Here is a 23,727-nt window from a genome sequence, read left to right on the forward strand (position 1 = left end):
TGATCAACGCACTAGCCCACTGCACCACAGCCGACCCCCAATTATAAAGTTTTAGCGTGCTTAGGTGCCAAAATAAGATGGTGAAAATTTTAAACTGGAAACCAAAAACTTTCTCCCCCTCTCCGTATTCAAATGACTTTATTGTTGTTGCTGCTGTCACCATTTTATTTTATTTTTTCATCAGAGCTGCTTATGACACAGGACACTTGGCATTTGTTTCCAAACTGCACAGTAAACATTTTTTTTGTCCATGTATATGTTAATATGAAGTAGATTGATCTTCTTGTAGATATACTACTGCTAGCAGCCTGGATAATGTTACTATCCTAAGCAACAAATAACCATCAGATTCCCAAAGAACTAGCGTCCAATCTCAGTGCTACAATACAGGCAGTGTAATACAGCCTGCAGTGTGTAACCATCAAGTGGCAGATTTTTTATTATTATTATTATACCTGATCTAGTTCAGTGGAACAAACCGGTAATCTTTCTACAGTTAAAGTTGCAGGTGTCCACGAACGATATTGTAGGCTATTTTGTTGCCTCCTTGTGAAATTCTCTCTTGCAGGCAGTAAACCAGTGTGTGTGTGTAGGGCTTTAATTGAAAAAAGGCCGATTAGAAACCAGCGGTGGACACAGTTGCATTGTAAAGACAGGCTCACATTGAACTATGTTAACGACACTGCAATGGTGTCATTATTGTACTTAATTACATTGTGCAATCAACATGCATTTCATAATGATTAGTTAATTCAACATTTTATTATTGGCACTTTACACATTATCCTTAACATGAACATGTTAGCATTGTATGTTAGCATGCGGAACTGCAGTGCGCATGTTTAACTAATGAATGTACATGTTACAACAGTGTTCCACATTGATGTATCTGATCATTTGTATATATCAATGGAGCTCTATATCTCAGAGGAAGAGGATATATTGGGCTTTTAATACACAAAATCGTTGTGAGAAGACATTCATTGTTTACTTTTTGTATTTCTATTGGATTTGATGACAACAAAAAAAACATATGGCCAGAGATCCATCCACATTGGACATGCATTTATCTAATCCATGATTTTCTGAGCCTTTTGCGCCATAGACCAGTGCATTGCTATTTATATTTGTGAAGGGGAGTGCAATGTTGGCACTCTCCACCCACCTACCCCACCAACCCGCTTTCCAGTAATGTGTGTGTTTTTTTGCCTGCATAAGTGTGTTTTTATTAAGAAATGGCTCAGCGCCAGTTTGTTTAAATGTCTCCACGACAGAGCTGAGACTACTAAGTTCACTGAAGCAGGTCCGTTTGGTATGGATATGTAGGGGATCATTCCCATGTTCTTGTTTTTATTTTCTATGTAGGAGGATTGAGCTGTATAATGTAACCTACTGGGAGGAAACAAACACACTGGTATATTTGAGCAGCAGTGACTGAGAAGCTGGTTTGACATTAATGAGTGCACACTAGGATATTGAGGCATTGTCTTTACAGTAAATCTGATCTAAGTTGTAATTAAGGAGACTAGGAGGCCTACAGTGCCGGTTGGGGATGTGTTCATGCCGCTGCTCCTTCTGTTTTAAAATGAGACCTCCATGTTTGGCAGCAACGCTACAGTGATCACGAGGGAAAAAGCTCGCAAGCACATTTTCTGTCCTCATTAATGTTGAAGTACACTTGATGTTCTGGTATAGGTTTTTGAATCTAAATCAGGTTCAGACTGGCCAGAAAGGTTGTAGTATCTTCTGGCCGCCCCAGACACATGTAACATAAAGTTACAGATACACTGATGTGCACACATACATGTTTCTTTCATGTTCACATACAGTCTGTTTCCAGTGTGTTAGGAACATACAGAATGCAGTCTATTGGAATACAGTGTAATTCCTCTGTCTGGTAAATGTAGTTTCTCTGCAGTCGGTTGTCAAAATCAATGGAGCATCCTTTCCGGGGAATATTTGACTAACTTTTATCGATCGTTGTGAACTTTAATTGCATTCTCCTCCGTGTTTCCCTGTTGTCATTACAAGCTGTGACTGGACTCAATCATGGGGCTGCTGGAACACAGTGACGTCACGTCCTTATGAATACAGTCAGAGACGTCATTAAAGTATGATGATGATTATTTTTAAACTCATTTGACATACACATCAATCATATAAACAAACTCGTGCTGATTGTGGGTTAATTGTGAAACATAACTTTCCCATATCCTTCTGATAAATTGTACTATAGTTAAAACAAGTTTTTTTTGGCTCTGCTGTCTTCGGTCCCTTTTAATTACCCATCGTAATTATCCAATCCAACATGCATGTGCCATATCTATTAAGATGCAGTTCAAAATATGTAACTGTTGAGGTCAACCATGATCCAAATAATTACTAAAACTATCATTAAAATCTGGATTTCAGTGGACGAAGAAAACCACTTTTAGTCAAATTCGTTCCCATATCGAAAGTACAGGAGTTGGAATTTAAAGGTATTTTAAAAAGGATCATAACAAATATTCTATTCTATCGTTTTACTTTTTCTTTTTTTTTTTTAATGTAATATTATAGAAATATTAATATTAGCTTTTCTGTTTCGTCAGGAAAGGTTGGTACCCTTTGATACAGATGATTAAAGATGGAACAGTTATTTACCTGCAGCCAGAACATTCCTTTTAACTTTGTCTTATATGTTTAGCCTCCTCAGAAAAAAATCTCACCTCATTATAAGAAGGGCTTTTAGCTATGCTAATGAGGTTATTTGCATGCAAACCACTTGTCCTTTGGGAATTACAAAAGTGTTCCACTGTACTCTAGTTTTACCACTATCCATTTTACTTGAGACTTTAATCTATTTTTTTTTAAAGCAGGAAGGAACACAATCAGACCAGAATGGGTAATATCCAAACAACCATTTGCATAAATACAAAGAAAACAAGAATTGCAGTCAGATTGGAGCACTGATGCTATTGTCAGCAGCACGAAAGCAATGAATCTTGCAAACTGGCATACCCGGGAGGATTCCTTGTGTCTTCATTATGGCTGTGGGGCATATTTGAATATGTGAAGGGCGTTCATTAAGAAGTTCAGTATGAAAGAATCATCAGGAAAGGTTATAGATTTAAATTCAAGTCTAAAATGTCATTGGAACTTGATAAGGACAAGTTGAAGGAATCATTTGAGTAAAGTCTGCCCTGTGAGGGTTAATAGCAACTCAGCAAAGGACATGCAGAGCATCATGTTAACAGAGACGATGCAGAGAAGGGGTTTCATTAAAATAAATATTTCCGTTTTTCCACTGAGCTGTTGAAGGCTGAATTTAGGTTTCGGGGTTAAACTTGTGACACTATAACACATTCTGATCATTGCAATTTCTTTGTTGGTGACTCTGTGTAGCTTGTGATTACTTGTGTCTGTATTTCTCCTCGCTCTGTTGCCAACTCAGCTGCGAGTATATGGAAAATCATTCTGCTTTTTCTGACTTAATTTCATCTAAATCGGTACTGGCTCAGCCAAATGTGGTTACAGATTATGGAAGCTATACTTCTCCTTTGTACCATTTTGGCAAAAGGTCCTTTCTTTTAAAGGGTAATACTAATACACTTCTAGAATACTGCAGAGATATCAAATCACATGTATCCACTTTGACCCTCCAAATAACGGATAGGAAGTCCTGCACTCTGTTGTGGCTCGCCTTTCATTGCAAATACTTAATCCAGACAATGTGCACATGCACACTAACAGTTTTGGATCACACGTTGCTGGGTAAGACTCTCAATTTCATCCATCTTCATTTCCTGCAACCAGACATAAGCCAAGAGCAGGCTGGGTAGTGGAAATGGTTAGCTTTGCTGCTAGACATCCTCACTCTCTTCCTGGGCGGTCACTCGGGGGCCTTTGCTCCGGCAGGTCTGGCCTGGAGATGTGAAAGATGTTATGTCGGGTGATTTTCTCAAGGTCCACTGCACTTATCCAATCCCATTGCTTCTCTGCTTTGTGATAGGCTTTACACAAAATTAGGCAAAAATGCTGATATTACCAACATTCTCAGTATGCCAATTTAATGAACTCAGATCAAGCCCCCAGGAAGTGCTCTGGACTTTGAGGAAAATAGCTGTAGTGGCCAAACGGTGGTACTACAACTTCCGTATCAGTCTGTGACGTCACCCGGGCCAGAAAGATTTTTTTCCCCTTGACTTACATTGGGAAAGTACGGTGGTGTATTGCTATCACACTAAAAAAATAAATAAGGCTCAGTATCAAGTAATTACGTGAAAGTTTCTTGTTATAACAAGATCTTTTTCACGTTTAAACAAGATAAGTATCATGTTATTACATGAAATTATCACGTTATTTCATGATAATTATATTTTCACGTTATAACGTGAAAATATAATTATCACGTTATTTCATGATAATTATATTTTCACGTTATAACGTGAAAATATAATTATCATGAAATAACGTGATAATTATATTTTCACGTTATAACGTGATAATTTCACGTTATAACGTGAAAATATCATGTTATTTCAAGATAATGACATGGACGAAACAGCGTTCGCTTCAAAGAAATAGCCTATAAAGGAAGTAAAACGGCCCGACGCGCAACCGAATTGCCCGAGATGGATGTTTCTGATAATATATGCTTTTATTTCCTACTTGGCCTGAGACACTGGGAGATATTGGCATTTCTTAGGATGGACGGAATTATAATAAGCATGCCAACGCTAAGGAGGCGACTGAAGTTCTTGGGGTTGTTCAGGAGGAAAGCCCAGTCAGACTTGGTGGATTTCTTATCTCAGAATAACGTGATAGTTGCATATCTTGTAAAAACGTGAAAATATCATATCTTGAAATAACATGATATTTTCACGTTATAACGTGATAATTTCATGTAATAACATGATACTTATCTTGTTTAAACGTGAAAAAGATCTTGTTATAACAAGAAACTTTCACGTAATTACTTGATACTGAGCCTTATTTTTTTTTTTAGTGTGATAGCAATACACCACCGTAGGAAAGAGACGTCTGTTTATCGGTGGATAATATTTTTTTAAATAAAGAAACTACCCAGTATGAACCCTTTTATAGCCCTTATTAAAACAGTAGGTCCTTAAAGTTGTAAAATATGCTAAAAGCTGAATCCAGATTTATTTTCTGTCACCATTCATTCTACAGAGCCGAGAGCGGGAGATTGGGGGCGGGGCTTAAGGGGAAACTCAGCTGCGCATGCCCTATGCTCTCGACAGCCAGGCATGATGGGTAGTTTGTGACGTTTTGCTCTCGAGAATCTCAGGCCATTTTATCTTCATGTGCCAATGAGTAGCTTTCATAGGAATAAACGAGGCCCTGCCCCCAACGCTGTATCCAGTTCTTATTATACATCCATGACTCAGATATGACTATTGTTCAATTTCCTAAAAAAATGCATTTTAGCATGCTGATGTTAGCATTTAGCTTCAAGTACTACTGTGCAGACTCACAGAGCTGCTTGTATGAAGCGTTTGCTATTTTACAGTTACCCCCATCCGAGTGAGTTGAGCTGTGTTCAAGAGAACTCAACAAATCCGAACATCACAGCACATCAACCAGCCACCTCACCAACATGCTTATTTGTTTTGTTTTTGACACAAAACCTTTCAAACACACGCCACAAAGCATTGCCTCTTTCTCCATGACGTTGCTGAACACAGAGTTACTAACCGCCTTCACCGAGCTTCACATCTGTGCCTTATCCTTCTGATGGGACGAGTCCAATCAACAAGCGCTGGTGAATAAATGATACTTGTATGAATTGTAAGTGTGAGGAGCAGGGTGATGGAGGCTGGTTGTTGGGGGGCGGGGGCTGCTGGCTCAGGTTAATGAGGTGGTGTGGGAGTGTGGACTGGGTCCTGACTGCAGTATGTGTTGATCTTGCTTTGGCCTGGGGGGGATTTGTAGCCCTTAGACCACTAGTGAGACTATATTTGCCTCGGGCTGTGTATGCACTTGCGCCTTAGAGTGTGTGTGTGTGTGTGTGTGTGTGTGTGTGTGTGTGTGTGTGTGTGTGTGTGTGTGCGTGCGTGCGTGCGTGCGTGCGTGCGTGCGTGCGTGCGTGCGTGCGTGGTGTGTGTGTGTTTGTATGTATGTGAGTGTGCCTTACAGAGAGGCAGTGTGTGATATTGCCCTCAGGACGACACTGGTTGAAGCTTTGCTATCTCTGTGTTTAATGTTGGCATTTGTTCGTTAAAATGCATGCCTGTGTTTGCATGCATGCTCACGTCTGTGTGGGGGGGGTGCTTGCGCTTTCATCTGTGTGTTTTTCCGATTTCTGTGTTGAGTCCAACCACAAGTGTGTACACAGGGCCCCTCCTCCTCTGCTCTATTCTCATTACCATTCCACCCTTCCCTCCACCATTTTACTCGGCGGCACCAAGGCCTCTCCTCTCGGTGTTTGCATTGTAAATCAGGCCTGACAATAAGGCCATGATTAGATCCTACTCGTATTCAAAAACACCTGATTTATTTATTCATCTTCCTCTCTTGCATGGCTTTCAAGATGCATAATATCTGACCAAGGTGACATGCCCTCCTCCAAATGCTATTCATTGCATTTGCAGGTCAACCTCTTCACCAACAAACTCAAACAGGGCAGATTAAATGAGATTTTGATGGGAGGGTGTGCAAATGACAGCTCCTTTTATCCCCAGAGAGGCTGTTCTGCTGGTTCTCTCCCTCATGCATGTGTGATATCAGATCAGGTATCAAATGGTTGCTTTAATCTGCCACAGTTTCTACAAAATCTTCCATTGAGTTTAAAACTGTCAAACACTGTTTGTGTTTTCATTAATGTCTATATCAATATTGGAAAGCTTCAGGATTCTAAGTAGTAGATAGTCGATCGCTTGTCAAGTCAGAAAAGACTTGTTGTGGTATCATAGGGGTTGGGCTAATCTCAGAAAAGCAGACTGCTGTCTACTAATGGATTTCAATAGGTTTTTACTAGTTCGATGAAAACAACGTGAAACATGTAGAGTTCCTTGATGAAAGTTTGTATGGTAATACTGCGGGAAGTAAAGAAATGCTTTACACATTTCTTTAATTATCAACATTTGCATTTTGAGGTTTAATTGTTGGATCAGTGCTTTGACAGTCAAATGAGATTCCAAAAAGTTCTGTTATGCTATTGATGTTTTATCACAAAACATAATTTATGATCACAGTCCTTGTCCCGATGGAGTCTTGCATTCTGTCCTGTGGTTTGCTTTTCAACTACAACAGCTTCATCCAGATGATGTGGACATGCACAACAGTTTTGGATCTCACGTTGCTGGTTTGGACTGTTATCTTATTTTCCTGAAACAATTAATTGCCAAGAGTAGGCTGGGTAGTGAAAACGTGCTAGCTGGGTTAGCTTTGCTCACGGCTCTTATCCCTCTTCTCTTGGTCACTCAACCCTGATGGCATTTGGTCAGGCAGCTCTGGCTGGAAAGGTGGCAAGACGTTGTGGGCTGGAAAGGTGGCAAGACGTTGTGGAGGGTGATTGTCTCAAGGTTCACTCATCTAATCCCCATGGTTCCTTCTTCAAAGTTAATGAGTGTATATTTGTCATAGTAATACACTTTCTTATGTCCCTACACACATTAGTATTACATTGTTCCATAAGAACAAATACTATCAGTATGCACCATCAACTCCCATGGTTAACGGTAGAGAACAGGCTGGTTTTCAATACGACTACATTTTTCAGGAACACTGTCTTTTCTTTTCAACCCATTTTCTTATATAACCAAATTGTCAGATATATTCAAGTTCATTCTCATTTTACTAGGTCAGCTAATGATGGCCAGATGATGTTACCAAGTCAAAAATCAAATGCGTTGAAGAGAACAGTTATTTATCGTGCCATCAATCATTGGAATAATTGCCCACTGAATATACATAAGTTGAATAGCAAAGTATCTTTCAAGTACCATCTGAGAATGCACTATTTACATTTGTGAGGAATGGACATACCTACTGTATGAGTGCAATAATGAATGTAATACCATGAATTTAATAACTTTTTCTGAATAATTTCTGATGATGTTTATAATGATTTACTGCTTTTAGATTATCACTGTTAAGTGAATTATTATCTTGTGTATTTGTATGTTTTGTGTTTGGACCCCAGGAAGACTAGCTTGTCCCACTTGTGTGATAGCTAATGGGGATCCTTTTAAACAATAAACAACAATAAACAATAGGCTTTACATGCTACAGTAATACATCCTTTTTTTTGTTAACATTAAAACAAAAAGGAAGCTAAATTAATTGGCGCTACTGGCAAGTAATGGCCAAACTAACTGCAAAAGTACTGACATATTACCAACATCCTCAGCTGTATGCTAATGCTAGGCACTTAGATATGACAATGGTTGATCTTAAACTTCCTAAACATTAGCATTTTAGCATGCTAATGTTAGCATTTAGCTTGACATATTGCTCTGCAGCCTACAAAGTGGCTAGCATGAAGTGTTAACTCTTGTTTCTGTTTCTTGCATGCACTTCCAATTCAATCCTCTCCCATCCTTTGGTAGGAGAGAGAGTTGAGCTGTGTTCAAAAGCACTGTACAACCAGAACATCACAGTCACATCAACAAGCTACCTCACCAACATGGGTATTTCAGTTTTTTAATTCTGCAGATTTGGAGTTTAACAAAACAGAGGGTCACATGTTCACAATCTGGAGTGCAAGAAATGTTCTCTTCCTGTGTTGGAACCACATGGCAGATCAGGTTTTATGTCACTTGGGCTTTGCATCAGGAAGCATTCTTATTCCAAAGTTCAACACTGTACAATAAATCCACCTTTCATACAGAGGCAGAGGAGTCTTTGGACATGGTGGAGTGTGAGGGCCAGAGGCAGTGATCACATCATATGTGGCCAGAAATGACGTTTTATTCAATGCCTGTGTTAAACGGGGTGTAACTACAGCCATGCTACAGAATAACCTTACATCAATGCAGCAGAGGCCCGTTCTGTCTGAGGATTGTTGGAAATTGAATGCTGAATAGAAGCTTTTCTTACTGCACAGAATCCGATGAAAGGGTACAACTGCCTCCAATCCAAATTCAAAAAGCCTTTGATGTTTGTTGGAATAATTTTATGCCTACTTCTCATTTTCCATTTTATGCTTGCTTTTGAATTTTGATTGGGACTACAGGCACTTTTGAATTGATATGCATTATGAACTCTGTAATAATTCAAAGGCCTATGTTGAGCAACAAACATGTCATTTGTCCTCAAAATTAATTTGACTATTTATTGTGCTATATTAAACCTATGGCGAGTTCAGATAGAGTAGCTCCACATGATGAATGTCTCATTTTGTCGAAGAGATTTTGACTTTTAGTTTGATCAGATTTTCTGTGCTTGTGTGAGTTTTTTATTTTACTGTTGAAACTAAATCTTCTTGTCTGTTGGCGTTTTTGCACCATCTACTCTTACTTGTACTTTCACGCTGTAGTAAACATTTTATGGCATATTTTCGTACGCATATTTGTCATTTATGGATGCACAATTGCCTGCTCAAATTTAGCGTTTGGTGGCCCGTTCCTTCGAGGGATGGCGAAACTTGAGAGGCTGCCTAAAATACTGCAGTAATTGGAATTGCTTTATCTTCAGTCTCATCAATTAATGTGCAATTTTCCATTTAATCACTATCACGCTCACTGCATTTGCAATTAAAATGAGCACTGATAACAGAGAAGATGCATTTCAGCTGATACCAGTTGGAATGAGAACAGAAACCAGGAGGCGCAATCAGTACACAAGATGAGTTGCAGAGACACACACACGGCACACAAATAAGTGTGAACACACACACTGCAAACATTTAGTGCTGTACTAAATACAAACATGGGAGGAAAATGAAGAGACACACATGCATACACAGCACACACACGCACAGTATGACAGGATAAAACATGAAGATTTGCAACTAAAACTCCAAATTACAAATTGTAAATTAAATTTAACCATCATTTAACATCAACATGTTGGCAGCAGTGGTACATTTGGATACGTCTCAGATGGAGAATGCTCTCAGCCAGTTGTCTTGTGTCGGGACGGGAAAGTCAGAGACATTGAGTTTGGCTCTCGGTGGAGGATTAGCTCAGTGGCGGGAAACCTCATGTATTGTCCTCCTGATCCTAAAGAGAGAGCTGCTCACATCTCTTTCTGTGTTTCAGTGTGAACCTGAAGTATTTTTATTCGATAAATCTGGGCAAAGACACAAACACAAAGATGAGTGAAACTGCAGGAGGAGCATACAGCAGGTTTTTAAAGTGCTGAGTGTAGCGTACCACTGCTTCAGAAGAGTTCCTGTTTGCCATAATTAAACACACACTCATTAATGTTCCTGTAATATTCCTATGAAGTGGGTCTGGGGTATTCATGAATACATTTATAGATAGCCCATTTATGGTATGTTCATATTTTTTAAGATGTCAGTGTTTGGTTTTCCTTTTATAGTATTCGCATCCGGCAAAAAAGGAAGTGATTGTATAAGATGTGTAAAGAGACAATAAGGCCATGAAAATACAACCCTCTCTCTTTTCCTCCTTACCTACATCTATAAAAACGGGGGTACAAACGAGCTGATCCAGATTTGCTGCCGATATGACATAATGAGGAAAATGTGGGCTGGCTTTACATTGAATTCCTGGCAACGTCCCGCCCACGTGACACGTCCCAACCTATCAGTGGATATCACTCTCTACTCACGAGAGACCAAAAATCCTGGTCTCTTGCTCTGGCCTTCAATTCAATGTGACTTTGCATTTCAATAATCTCCATGTCAATGCCCATAGGTAATGTAAATACCTCTGCATTTTAACTGACAGCTGTTCAATGTCAATGCTGAGGAAAGGGTTTGATACAAAACCAACTACTTGCCCCATGTCTTGTACCTCCACAAATCGAGCGCCAAATTCTGATGTCAGTTTGTTCAAATGGGCGCAGAATTGTTCAGGATGAAAAGCAGTTTTGTCTGTGAGGTTTTGTGACACCTTTTCAAGATTTGGGAAGTGTGTCAGCCTCGCATGTCTCAACTGAATGGTCCACAAACTGAGCTTCACTTTGAATGCCTCCACTGCGCTAATCATTTGACCAAGCTCTCGGTCTTTCCCTTGCAATTCTCGGTTAAGGTCATTGAGTTTTGCTTTCAGATCGGTAAGGAACCCCAAGTCCAATAACCAAGTATCGTCGGACAGCTGCTCATATTCCTCGTTCCTCGACTTCAGAAAACTGATGATCTCTGGCAACAAATCCAGGAAATGCTGGAGCACCTTACCCCAACCGAGCCACCTTACATCTGCATGAAGGATCAAATCTCCATATGCAGAGTCGAGTTCGTCCAATAAAGACTTAAATAGACGGAGCTGAAGCGCTTTTGTGCAAATTGAATTGACTATTTTAACAACAACATTCATTACATGTGACACATCAATTGTTTTAGCTGCCAATGCCTGTTGATGTATCACACAGTGATAGTTTACAAATGGTGGAAAGTCTGGGTCTTTTCTGCACAACGTGACAAATCCTGAACGAACACCGATCATCGCCAGTGCCCCATCGGTTGTGAAGCACACTATTTTATGAACGGGAATCTTGAACTCATGCACAAAGTCCTTGAATGCCTTGTACACGTCCTCACCCCTGGTTCTTCCATACAATGGGATAAGGGCCAGAAAGTTCTCCTTGACAGTAAAATCAGTGATAGAATAGATAGATAGAATCGGAGGATGAAACCCTCTTTATTAGTCACATACATGCACACAGCAGAGCACACACAGTGAAATTGGTCCTCTGCATTTAACCCATCCTAGTACTAGGAGCAGTGGGCAGCTATTGTGCAGCGCCCGGGGAGCAATGGGGAGGGGGGATTGGAGATGTCCGGTGCCTTGCTCAAGGGCACCACAGCAGGGCCTAGGAGGTGAACTGGGACCTCTCCAAGTAGCAGTCCACTTTCCATATTCCAAGTCTGTTCGGGGACTTGAACCGGCGACCCTACGATTCCCAGTCCAAGCCCCTACAGACTGAGCCACTGAAAACCATTCAGACAAACACACATAGCTGGGCTGTGTCTGTGGCGTCGGTAGACTCGTCAAATTGAATTGAAAAGTATTCCGAGAAAGATAAGTCTTTTAATACCTGCTGGGATACATCTTCGGACAATGACTCGACTCGTCTGGCTACAGTTGGTGCACCAAGTGGCACACTTCTTATCCTTGCTTTTTTGTCCTCTTTGTTTTTAAAATCAGCAAACAAGACGTCAGCTGTAACGCTCATTGCTTCTTTGATCAACTCACCATCCGTAAATGGTTTTTTGTGCTTAGCCAAAATATGGCTAACTCGGAAGGACGTTTCTGTAGCTGCCTTGCTCTTTGCTGTAGGCGTGATGAAAAGCGACTGCTGTGCTTTTAGTCCTCATATGAGGCATAGTCTTCTCTTTTGCTGATGGGAAATGATATTCATGCTCCCTTTCGGGGGAAATAATACGTTTTGATTTCTTTTTCGCCGGACCCTCAGCCATACCGATATTAACTGTTAGTTAAAGTTGGCAGAACTTGGCACAGTTTAAAGTTACTACTTTATCAAGATGTCCGTTAGGATATGATTTTTTGTTAACCCCACCCACAATTGCATGCAGCCATTCATAGACCTCAGCATATCAAATCACCTATTGGAGTTTGTAAAATGACCTATGCGTGATTCAAATTAACAAGCCAGAGCTAGGTCTAAAAACCTTGTTAAACAACCAACCAACCAACCAGAGCATGAACATTTTTTATTTTTTTGGAAAATGTGAAACTGCTAGGGGTCGACAGTGAAGGCTTTGAAGATCGACCAGTCGATCGCGATCGACCTGTTGGTTACCCCTGATTTAAAGCTACAGTCACAGAATCAGCACTTCAGGAACAGGGCTGAAATAGAGGGGGATGAGGCATGCTACAATGGGGGATCTGTTTGGTATTTTGAGCAAAACACTTCACAGACAAGTTTTGTATAGATATGGCCCTACAATATGATGTTGAAATATAGCATGATAGGAGACCTTTAACATATGACATTTTCCCCAGTGGCACGAGGTATTCAGCAAACATCCTGGTTTTTAAAGAAAGTGACAGTCCGTTAAAAGCACTATATTAAACGTTATAATGTAATTGCATTACCAGTCAAGTCTTGCAGTTATAGGTTTTATATTTGATGAAGCAGTAGGGTTAAAAAGGTTTGATATAGTTTACCTTCACATTTATCTAAACATCGTTTCCCCCCTCAGGTCAAACTGGTAATTTACAGGACATTTTCCTGCAGTGTGTACACATAGGTTATATGTAGCTTCAGGAGGGAGCACCTGCTGTGCTTGCCTATAGTGCTGTGGTAGGGGGTCTGTGTGTGTGTGTGTGTGTGTGTGTGTGTGTGTGTGTGTGTGTGTGTGTGTGTGTGTGTGTGTGTGTGTGTGTGTGTGTGTGTGTGTGTGTGTGTGTGTGTGTGTGTGTAACATACCCCTGAACCAATTAGCTCCATCAGTGGGGGTGGGAGTGATGGTTACAGTGGTGTTCCACAGGGTACCGCCCTAAGCCCTGTGGGGTCCAGGCCAATAGCAATTAGCCCACCAACAAGAGCCCTAATTAGCCCTCTTGATTGGCTCCGAGACAGCGCCACGACAACACCAGCAGCCAACACATAGAGAGGGCCAAGGTAACTCCCCCAGAAAGCCTTGCTTTAAAGCCAGCTGTACTGTAATTAGTAAACGAGCATATCTGTCTGTAATTGGTAAACAAGTAGTCGGGTTTGTTTGCGGTGTCATTATGAACCTGCTGGTATGTAAAGTATTTCTGTAAATGGCTCATACGATTGAGTCTGTGTGGCTTTGTTTTCTTTCTGCTTGGTAGCTTTGTCGGATCACTCAGTATTAATACATCATCCGGCTGACAGTCTGCTATGCAATACAAGCTGAGGGAGACTGAGGGGGGGACAGAAACAAGAAATAAATGAGTTAATGGAGGAGGGGGAAAGAAGTGTGAGTGAGATGTAGCGTGAGAATCTCTTATTATTGAATCATAGAAACACCTGCTGGCTGCTGCTGATAGAAATAACAGTCATTCCTTTATTTCTATACACTGAATTTCTTTTTATTCTGTTTCTTTCACAGTCTAAATGTAAAGCTATCCCATGATGCAACATGTGTCCCCAGCACCTGCAGTGACAATGATGGCCACCCAGAGCGTTCCTCCACCATCGTACCAGGAGAGCCAACAGGTCAGAGGTTTATCAGATTTTACATCAATGCTTGAATACCAACTCAACACATCTGTCTTATCAAAAAAGAGTAAAGAAGGCAGAAAAACCTGTTCCTCATGTTCAAGTTGTGAGTGCATACACAAATATAGTATTTTCTGTGTTGATTGTTTAGGTCGACTTTTGTATTTGTGTTGTCCGTGGTCTCTTCAGGCGATTTAATTGTGCACCAATCAGATTCATCAATTTTAAATTATATCTGGTGACAATGTAAACATTCAGGCGGAGTTACATTCAGTGTTTAACCCTTATAAATAATGACTATAACATAATTTGTTCCCATATTTGTTAATGCTACAGGCATTACATTAAATGTGACATTTCAGTATAATTACTATACCATAAAAATATCGCCCAATGTTTTATAGTAGATTTCATTTTCATTTTTTGATTATTATTTCTCATTATTTTTATTGTGACATCAAAACAAATAGAACTCACAGTTTCAATACAGACTACTCCTAGTATTTGGATTGTTGAGGTGTGACGCTGTGAAAAACCATAGTTAACTCACAGAGCAAATGAACATCCATTGTATGTAACCTTCTTCTACAGCTCAGAGATCCCAAGCGTTAGTCTCTATAGGAATATAAAAATGATTTTTCATGAGTTTGCATTGTATTTTATAATTAAGACATAATTGATACATACAGTATGTCAAAGTGTGAGAGTAAGAGGTCGGGCCCCAGCCTCCGGTGTTCAACACAACATGTGATGCCACCCACAGGTCAGTGCGCTGAAGGTAGTGTCTGTGGTCCGATGAGGCAGTGTGTAGCACTGCAGACAAGAGGTGGAGCAGGTTCATCCGACCGTCTCACCCCCTGCTCGTCCACACCACCTCTGTCTGCTTCGCCCAGAGGATTAGTGCCATGGGAGAGCTCCCGAGCTGCAGTCTGTGCACCCGCAAATGCAAATGAGAGCTAGTTAAGTGTGAAGAAGCTAATTTATTTCCCATTTGGTGCTGGGATTAAGACTTGAAGCTTCCTCCCACCCCACCCGACTCAAAAAAAAAAAAAAAAAAAAGGAATGTGTGGGGGATGTAAGACTCATTTCCTCAGAGAGAACAAATGAGAGACAAAAGTAGGGTGGAAAAGGATAAAGAACACAACGGATCGTGTTCTTGAAGCATGTCACTCCCCTGGCCGCCCCGCAGCACAAATAACACGAACAGAGACTGTGAGGATTTTTGGCTGGATCACCAGAGGGTCTGTGCTTCTTCAGACCAGACGTATGCTTCAGCTGTGGCCGAGTGAACACATGCTAAGTTGCTAACAACCAATTGAACAGTCATTTAAATATAACCCGAGGTTGTTCAATTATTAAATCTACCCTTTCTGGGATGTTATTCTTACCAACTTCATTACAAGCTACATTACTGACAAAGATTCATTACAGCCACATCCTCATTGTTAGTCTGTCAGCATTAGATGCACGATGCACCTTATAGCTTATGAGAAGTGATTAAAATATTACTCAAACTTAACAAGCAGCTGCTTTTCTTTTCTATTTAGATCATTCATATTGACAGGAATACATAAATAGATATATTAATTGATGAGAGGAGGCTGGTTAATTCATTAATTCATGGTTAATTCTCTGTGGTGCTTTTTACTTTTAAAAAAAAAAAAGTGTGTGAGAAAGTTTTCACATGACTGACCCGAATGTGTGGGGCTTGGTAACTGTATGCATATTAGCATGCTGTTGTTAGAATTTAGCTCAATCAACTAAAGTGCCTACATACAGCTTCACATTGACCAGTATGGCTGTTTTCCTACGTGCTGGAACTGAAGCAACACTTTTTTCACCCTCCTCAGAACTCTTAATCTAAAGACCAATATGAAAAATATGCGATCAGTGAAACGTTTTTAAGTGTTAAATCATTTGGTTATGGTTTTATGTGTCCTCAGATGACGGGCACCACTCAGCAGAACACCAAGACCCCACAGGTCCACATCCCAGCAGCCACTGCAGCAGGAAACACCTCTGTCAGCGTGACCCTCGACCCCCAGGCCCAGCTTGAGTCTGACAAGAGGGCTGTCTACAGGTCGGTTCCATCTCCCATGAGGGCTTCATGTGTTAATTTGTCTGTTTTAGGTGAACAATGCAGCCATTAAACATAATTCTGTCTTGCAATTGGTAATCCCTTTACCTTTTGGAAAACAAATGTGTAGTAGTCTAGTTTGGTAATTGTGCCCTTAAGTTTTCCTTCACTGGTTCCTTTAGAATATTGTTACATTTTCTCTTTAGCTCCATGCTGGCTTTGGAAAACTGTACCAAATTGACTTGATGTGCTTCTTGCTGATGAAGGCCATAAGCACAAGTGTTGTTTTAATATGTTGCATTTAACTAACCATGACTTAAAAGCTTTTGGAAATTGTTCATACACTGAAGAGAACCTGCAGTAAATGCTTTCACTCATCACAGGTGAGCAGGAACACCCTCATTTCTCTGAGTGACAACCTGTGCATTGGATTCTGGGATAGGCTCTTTTCTTTTTACCACTCTGTTAGGGTGAGCAAATGAATGAATGCTTGGATGAATAACTTCTAGTCATTGTGTACGGTATAGATATAAAGACTTAGAAGGGCTTAAGTAAAAATAAACACATTTCAACCCAAAAAACTAATTTTCAAGATCACACTCCAAGTGGTTATTACTGGAATTAAACTGGTAGTTGGCTCCTTGCTGGTCAAGGATTAATAATCCCCATGAAGTATCAGCGCACTTTCTTTAAGTACTTTCAGAACAATGTGTAGCGCTCAGATTAAAAGCTTGGAAATGTTCCCTGATCATTTTCACACTGTGTAGATAAGCCTTTTGTGTTTTTTCTCTTTTGTCACCTTATTTTAGGATGTTTACAGATCGCCCTACAGACATTGGTTACAAATTCTATTTTTATGACCCATGTAGAAGCCCTGAAGGCACCACCTTCTAAGGTGTAGAAAATAAGCAAGAAAATCACTGCTGGGTGAAACCAAACACTCTAGTAAAAGAAACCTCTCTCCTCTCTCAGCATATCACTAGAATATTGATGCATCCTTATAATGAGCTTGTATTATCTATTTATGAAATAAATTATTCAAAAAACAGACATTTTTAATCGAGCCGGTGTAGGAAGCAAATCAACAGCTTACTACATTTGTTCAGTGGAATGGGACACAAGATGTCCTGCTGCACCCGTCCCATAGTGATGACACTACACACTATGTTGGGTGTGTCCTGGCTCCTCAGGCCCCCCCCCCCCCCCCCCCCCCCCGCAGGTATCTACCACCGCAGTGTAAGGAAGTGCAGGCCCCCCGCGCTCAGGCCTGAGGCGAGCTGCCGTAAAGTCCTAGCAGCTTCTCTGATATCCATGCCGCCTTTGATGTGAGCAGCCATGTCTGCAGCAGCTCCGGGGGCTAGTGTGTGTGTCTGTGTGTGTGTGGAGCGAGGGGGCATAGTCCATATCAGCCCCTCTTTCTTTTCCACATGGGCTCTCTGGATCTTTCCTTCTCATCCTTCCCCTTCCCCAACACAGGAAAGCAAGAACAGCAGAGAGAATATATTATGTTCATAATGCTAATGACTTATTAGCTGCTTGATTGGAGTGCCTGTGTAAGAGCTGGGATCTGTGCAACCTCTCATTGGTGTGTTAATGAATGTAAAACAGTTTTAAACATGCACAGTAGAGGATGACTTTGTGCGGTGCGCGATGGAAGAACTGAGCTTCAACACAGGAGGACAACACACACGTAGGAAAAAGGCATCAACCTCATGTGTCAGTCAGTGCAGGACAGGGTTAGCTTAGCTTAGCATCAACACTGAAAGCAAGGCAAACTGTTAGCCCTGCCTCGTCTGAGTATAAGGAAATTATCTGAAGATGAAAAATAACAACAGGCAAATGGCTGCCCTCCAGCGTTTTTACAAAAATCTTGTAGTTTGCATCACATGCTTATTTTAATTTACTTATACTGTTATTCCTTCAAGCACCGAAGCTAATATCACTTCTTACACTGTCATTTTTACCATATTGCTTTTTATTTGGTTTCATAATTAACAAAGAACAAATAGGTGGTAGTCTTAAATGAAATAGGTTTAACATGTTTTTTCCAACACCAGCAGTTTGACTGAATTAAGCTAAGAAGAAGAAGACATGTTTTATTGATCCCTTAGAGGGACATTTCCCTACTCTGGAGTGTTTACACACAGGGAGGATACATGCACAAACAACTACACACATGCAGGAGAGGTGACAGAGCAGTGATGCTGCCAGGTACCCGGCGCCAGCGAGCAGTTTCAGGGTTTGGTGCCTTGCTCAAGGGCCCCTCGGCAATGGCTCAGGAGGAGAGCTGGCACCTCTCCAGCTACCAGCTCACTCCATTCAGTTGGGCGATGTAAACCGGCGACCCTTTGGACCCCAGTCCAAGCCCTTACAGATTTAGCCACTGCCGCCCTATTTATGTTGATTGGACACACAATGATTTACATTTCCAAGACAGACCCCATTGTAAGTTATTGTTTATCTGAATAACCTTAGCATACCCTGCTTTTCTTGAACTCTGTTAGCGCTAATATTTAAATTAGAACAATTCATTCACTCTGACTCCAGCTCTGCAGAAAGGATCAATGTTTCACTTCTTACCTCACTCGCAATCCAGCACATTTACCAAAATTGGATGTATCCTTTTAAACCCTTTGATATTAAGCAGTGACATTCTGATACATATTCCTCACATGGTAAATTTGCAAATATAAATGATGTGCAATATGGTTAATTTGTCCGCAAAGAAAATGTAATTACCTTTACAAACAGATGGAGGTCCAGGTATGAGATTATGCATTGACAGAAAAAATTTAAGAATATTTAACCAACTTACCTTCACTTTGGATTATTATTGGGCTCATCTCTTCTAAAACACTATCAGAAAATACAATTATTAATTATTTTACAAAATTCTGAAAGAGCTTATCCAGCAATTTACCATTAGCTATAATTAAATAGTTCCAGGGTCCAAATTATTTTAGTTTAACAGGCAGATAAAGCTGGATATTACCAGTGTCTTTATGTGACACAACAGGAAAACAAATAGAACTGGAGTTACTTACCGGTTAAATGGAGCTATGGAGGGTGTGTGATGGCCAATTAAAATGTTGTGATCAACAGTGTCAGAGGCTCCATCAGCATGTGCTGTTAAATGATGATTATTTTTTCACTCTTAAATACAATCCTTGCCGTTATGTACCCAGAGGAGGCAGTGCAGATTTATTTTTTTGCCTTTGCCAGGAGATAATGACTAAACTCACCTTGTTACCTTGTTATAAACGCAATTAAATTTGACTTCACAAGTCACTGTCTCCCACAGTGAGTCAAATTATGCAAAAAACACAAATAGCTCTCTTATTTTAATAGAACTCTGATGTGCCAGTGTTCCTGCCTTTACACAGCGCTCACATGGGGGCTGTAGACTTTGAAAAAGAAAGGCTCGGAGAATCAGCAGCTCTGCCATTTTTCTTAAATTATTTTGCTCGGGAAGTCTGTGTGGGCTTTTATGTTTCTCTTCACTAATTGCTGGAATGCCAACTTTATGAGGAGATGTGTGGTTTCCTCTCTGTCTCTCTGCCTACTTTGTTATTAGCAGTGGAGTAAATGTGTGATAGGGTAATTAGCCTAATGAGTTGTGGCATTTGAATATAAAGAGCTTTCTGGATTTTCTGCATCTTATTGAAACACTTGTGAATCTTTGTGTGTTTTAGGTTGTGAGTGAAGCGTTCTGATGGAGACTGAAGTTGCTCAGAGATGGAAACTTGCATTTAATTGAAAGGGTTCATCATAATAGTCTCTCTTTTTTTAAACAGAAATCTCCTTGTGATGCTGAGAAACAAACTGTGGTAGAAGACACTGTTTTAAAGTCACACTTTAATGACGGCTTGCTTTACATGTAGAATATTTAGGGAATCAATAATCGCCAGTAAGATGATAATAACCGGTAATAATAACTAGTAAGACCAGTGCTTTTCAGTCAGTATGACAATTGTAATGCAGTACATTTCCATGGTCCACAGTATTATTCTGAACAGACAGCAATATCCAGGGTTGGGAGGATTACTTTAAAAACGTATTCCTTTACAAATACATAAACATCTATCCATCTATAAATATTTTAATATAAAAGTAATGTTAACAGATTACTTATCGATACATTTGCATACCCTCAATTTCAGATGCAATGTAAATAAATACAAGATCAACAAAATATGAATAAGATGTTTTTTATTCAACTGTATTATGTAAGACAATGGAACAATATGCCCTTAGAAAAGAAGAAACCAAGATATTTTGGATCAGAAAGGGTTTGATTTATGGAAAAAAGCCTGCCTTTCATGAAGCATATTCAGACAGCAGCCTATACACCAACACTGAAGCACACAGTTAAGCTCACACACACTATTTTATGAACATATAGGTCCACCTGCTGAATTAAAAACAGAACAAATGAACCAAAGAAGGACAGGAGAGTAACATCTGATCCTATACAACAAACACTATATGATCTTTTCATATCATGAACATTGTAATCCTGTTGGTGAATCCTGATTACGTCTTGTTTTTATGTAACTGTTAGGGAATATAGTTACCTATCTTTGGTAACCTGATTACATAATCCTATTACATTTTATCCATTACTCCTGAGCCTGGCTATTACCTGTGTTGCTTGGAATAAAGTACACACTCTGTTCCTGGATATATAACCTATCCATTAAACATTTTGAACTCAAAACAGTTATACACTTGTTATTTGCATCAAGTCAGGATAAAATGTGATCTAGCGGGGGGGGGGGGGGGGGGGGGGATCCTCTCAGAGCTGCTGTGCAGAGCCCTGTGTTGAGCATATTATCATTCCCTCCCTCCAGAGAGGCTGTCTGCTGAAAGCCTCTCCCATGCTGGTCATTCTGGGTATTTTGCATTGAGACTGGGTTTAAGGGTTTGTGTGTGTGTGTGTGTGTGTGTGTGTGTGTGTGTGTGTGTGTGTGTGTGTGTGTGTGTGTGTGTGTGTGTGTGTGCGTGCGTGCGTGCGTGTGTGGGGGAAGGTTAGCATGCCGACATGCTGACAGCTGCCAAACTGCAAGACATACAGGAGTGTGTCCAGCCTGGGGTGTGTTTATGCTTGTATTTGCACTTAACGGCATAAGAGGCAGACCTCTCATGTTGTACACAACAGGAGGCGGTGCGTTTAATTTGACACGTCCAAAGATGCCGTCGGCCACATTTATACTTGACTGTATGTTTGTCTGCTTCTGTAATGCACCATAAAGTCTGTTTATCCTCTCTGCCACACTGCATCAATGCATCCTCCACCTCTGCGCCGCTCCTCCAGCAGCGCAGAGCCTCTGTCTGTCTGACGGCTGAAAGCGACAGAGCCTCCTGCCGCCGGTCAGCCTGCTGCTCACACGCTGCTGAACGCAGGAAACTGTGTCAAAGCTCAAGTGGTTTTATTGGCTGTTTCTTTCATACCCGTTTTTTTATGGGTTTCCTCACTGCTTGACTTTGGATGAGAAAGGAAGTCGACACTTTTCTTTTTAACTCTGTTAATTTAGTAATCTGTAATTGTGTTTGAGAAAACAGAAACAGCAGAACTCTTAGAAAAAAAATCATTCACTGTTGGGTTCATGTATTGTTCATCTTTGTATGGGTAGAAAATACAAACACAGTGACCAGACATGATGCAAATTGTGTACAGATTTGTTGTTGCTTCCGTCAGTGTAGAACCACGTATACATTTCAGGTGTTTCTTTGCATGTTTGAAAGTGTATTTATGTATGTATACATTTGACCAGAGGAATACGGAGATGTGTGCAAGGAGGGGCAGGAGAGAGGAAGCAAAAAAGCATAAATAAAATCAAAATAAATTATATAAAAGAATGAATAAATAGATGGGAAAAATCCTTGGAATCTTGTTTTTGCAGGGTTTCAGCACAGCCTCATAAATAATGTGAGTCCTAGTGTCAGACCCCTTTATCTGATTTGTATTTAGTTTACTTAATTTCTGTGTCATTGTCTGGGCCGGCCACATACCTTTGGTCCATTAGTAAGTAACTGTGATTTTGTATTTCACAGTTTCTTAGTTTATGTTGTTTTGTCAATTTGATGGGATAAAGCCCCTGCCTATTCCAGCAAAGAAGTATCAGTTTGAAATCAGGAAAAGACAGAATACAAAAGAATGTGTGTGTGTGTGTGTGTGTGTGTGTGTGTGTGTGTGTGTGTGTGTGTGTGTGTGTGTGTGTGTGTGTGTGTGTGTGTGTGTGTGTGCGTGCCATAACCAGGTACAATGCATAGACACAGAGCTTCCTGGTTCAGGGGGCTTCTTCAGAAGCAGAATTCCTTTATTAATCTGGGAATTGTGCACTGTTACAGTAAAACGTGGTACAAAAAAAGCCATGCAATAATAGAGAATAAGCTAACTTATTAAATATAGAGAATAAAAGCACACATTAGTATGAAAGAAAGACAAATACACAGCTACGGCTAAAATATTAGGCTTCGAGACATCATACAAATGTTGGGACATTTATAGCAGTGTATGTTTTTCACATAAAAGTGATTATTGCACAGTATTACTAAAAAAAAGTGTCTGTATTTTTCTGCAATTTGTCTTCAGACCTGCAGCTCCGTTAAGGTCAGCCAGGTCGATCAGACCACAGCATCCAATCAGAAGCCGGTTTAGGTCCACTGTTAGTTTGTGCTCTACTGTCGCTGAGGGTTATCTGCACTGTCCACCAGACACCCCTCTCCCCCCTCTTCATTGCGTCTGACCCTGGTTCTCAAGCCCTTCCGGAGGCGACAGAATGAAAAAGGGAGTTTGATAAAGTAGAGACAGGGATACAGGATTTATTCAGAGTGCCGGAGATCCTTTGTGGTTGTGTGTATGTGTGTGTGTGTGTGTGTGTGTGTGTGTGTGTGTGTGTGTGTGTGTGTGTGTGTGTGTGTGCTTCAGACATATAGCCTGGGGAAAGCGGGCCTTGTCGGGAGCAGCGCAGCAGGACTCCCCCACAGACGGCTTCTAATATACAGAGTACAGCCGGTTTGATTAGGCAAGCGAACAGTGGGGAGCAGAGAGAGGGAGAGACCTCCATCTCCAGCTCACATAAACACATACCTTCAAACCCCCACACAAACCACCCCCCACCTCTCTGTAACCCCCTCGGTGGCCTGGCAATTGACTTGGAAAGCATGCAAACGTGATTTATTTCGTAGACCTCTTCGCTTCTTTGATTTGAGCGTGTTGTCATGCACAGCTCTGCCTCTTCAGTTTTAACATCTTGCATTGTTGGAAAACAACAGATGACTCCAATAAAAGTTTCAAACCTAAAGAATTATTCCTCTTGACATTGTGAGACCTTGAAAACAGTAGTTGACAAGATCTCAGCATA

General features: G+C 40.6%; 1 protein-coding gene across 1 annotated transcript in view; it reads left to right on the forward strand.

Moving 5' to 3' along the window:
- The window catches only part of pknox2 (pbx/knotted 1 homeobox 2), a 91,544-nt gene that overhangs the window by 43,559 nt on the left and 24,258 nt on the right, over window positions 1-23,727 (forward strand). The window contains exons 2-3 of the mRNA XM_063896221.1: window positions 14,174-14,280; window positions 16,227-16,363. Of these exons, the coding sequence (XP_063752291.1) occupies window positions 14,194-14,280; window positions 16,227-16,363 (224 nt within the window). The 5' untranslated portion in view covers window positions 14,174-14,193. The remainder of the gene's footprint in view (window positions 1-14,173; window positions 14,281-16,226; window positions 16,364-23,727) is intronic.

This window comes from Eleginops maclovinus, chromosome 11, assembly GCF_036324505.1.
Source record: "Eleginops maclovinus isolate JMC-PN-2008 ecotype Puerto Natales chromosome 11, JC_Emac_rtc_rv5, whole genome shotgun sequence".
Classification (NCBI taxonomy): domain Eukaryota; kingdom Metazoa; phylum Chordata; class Actinopteri; order Perciformes; family Eleginopidae; genus Eleginops; species Eleginops maclovinus.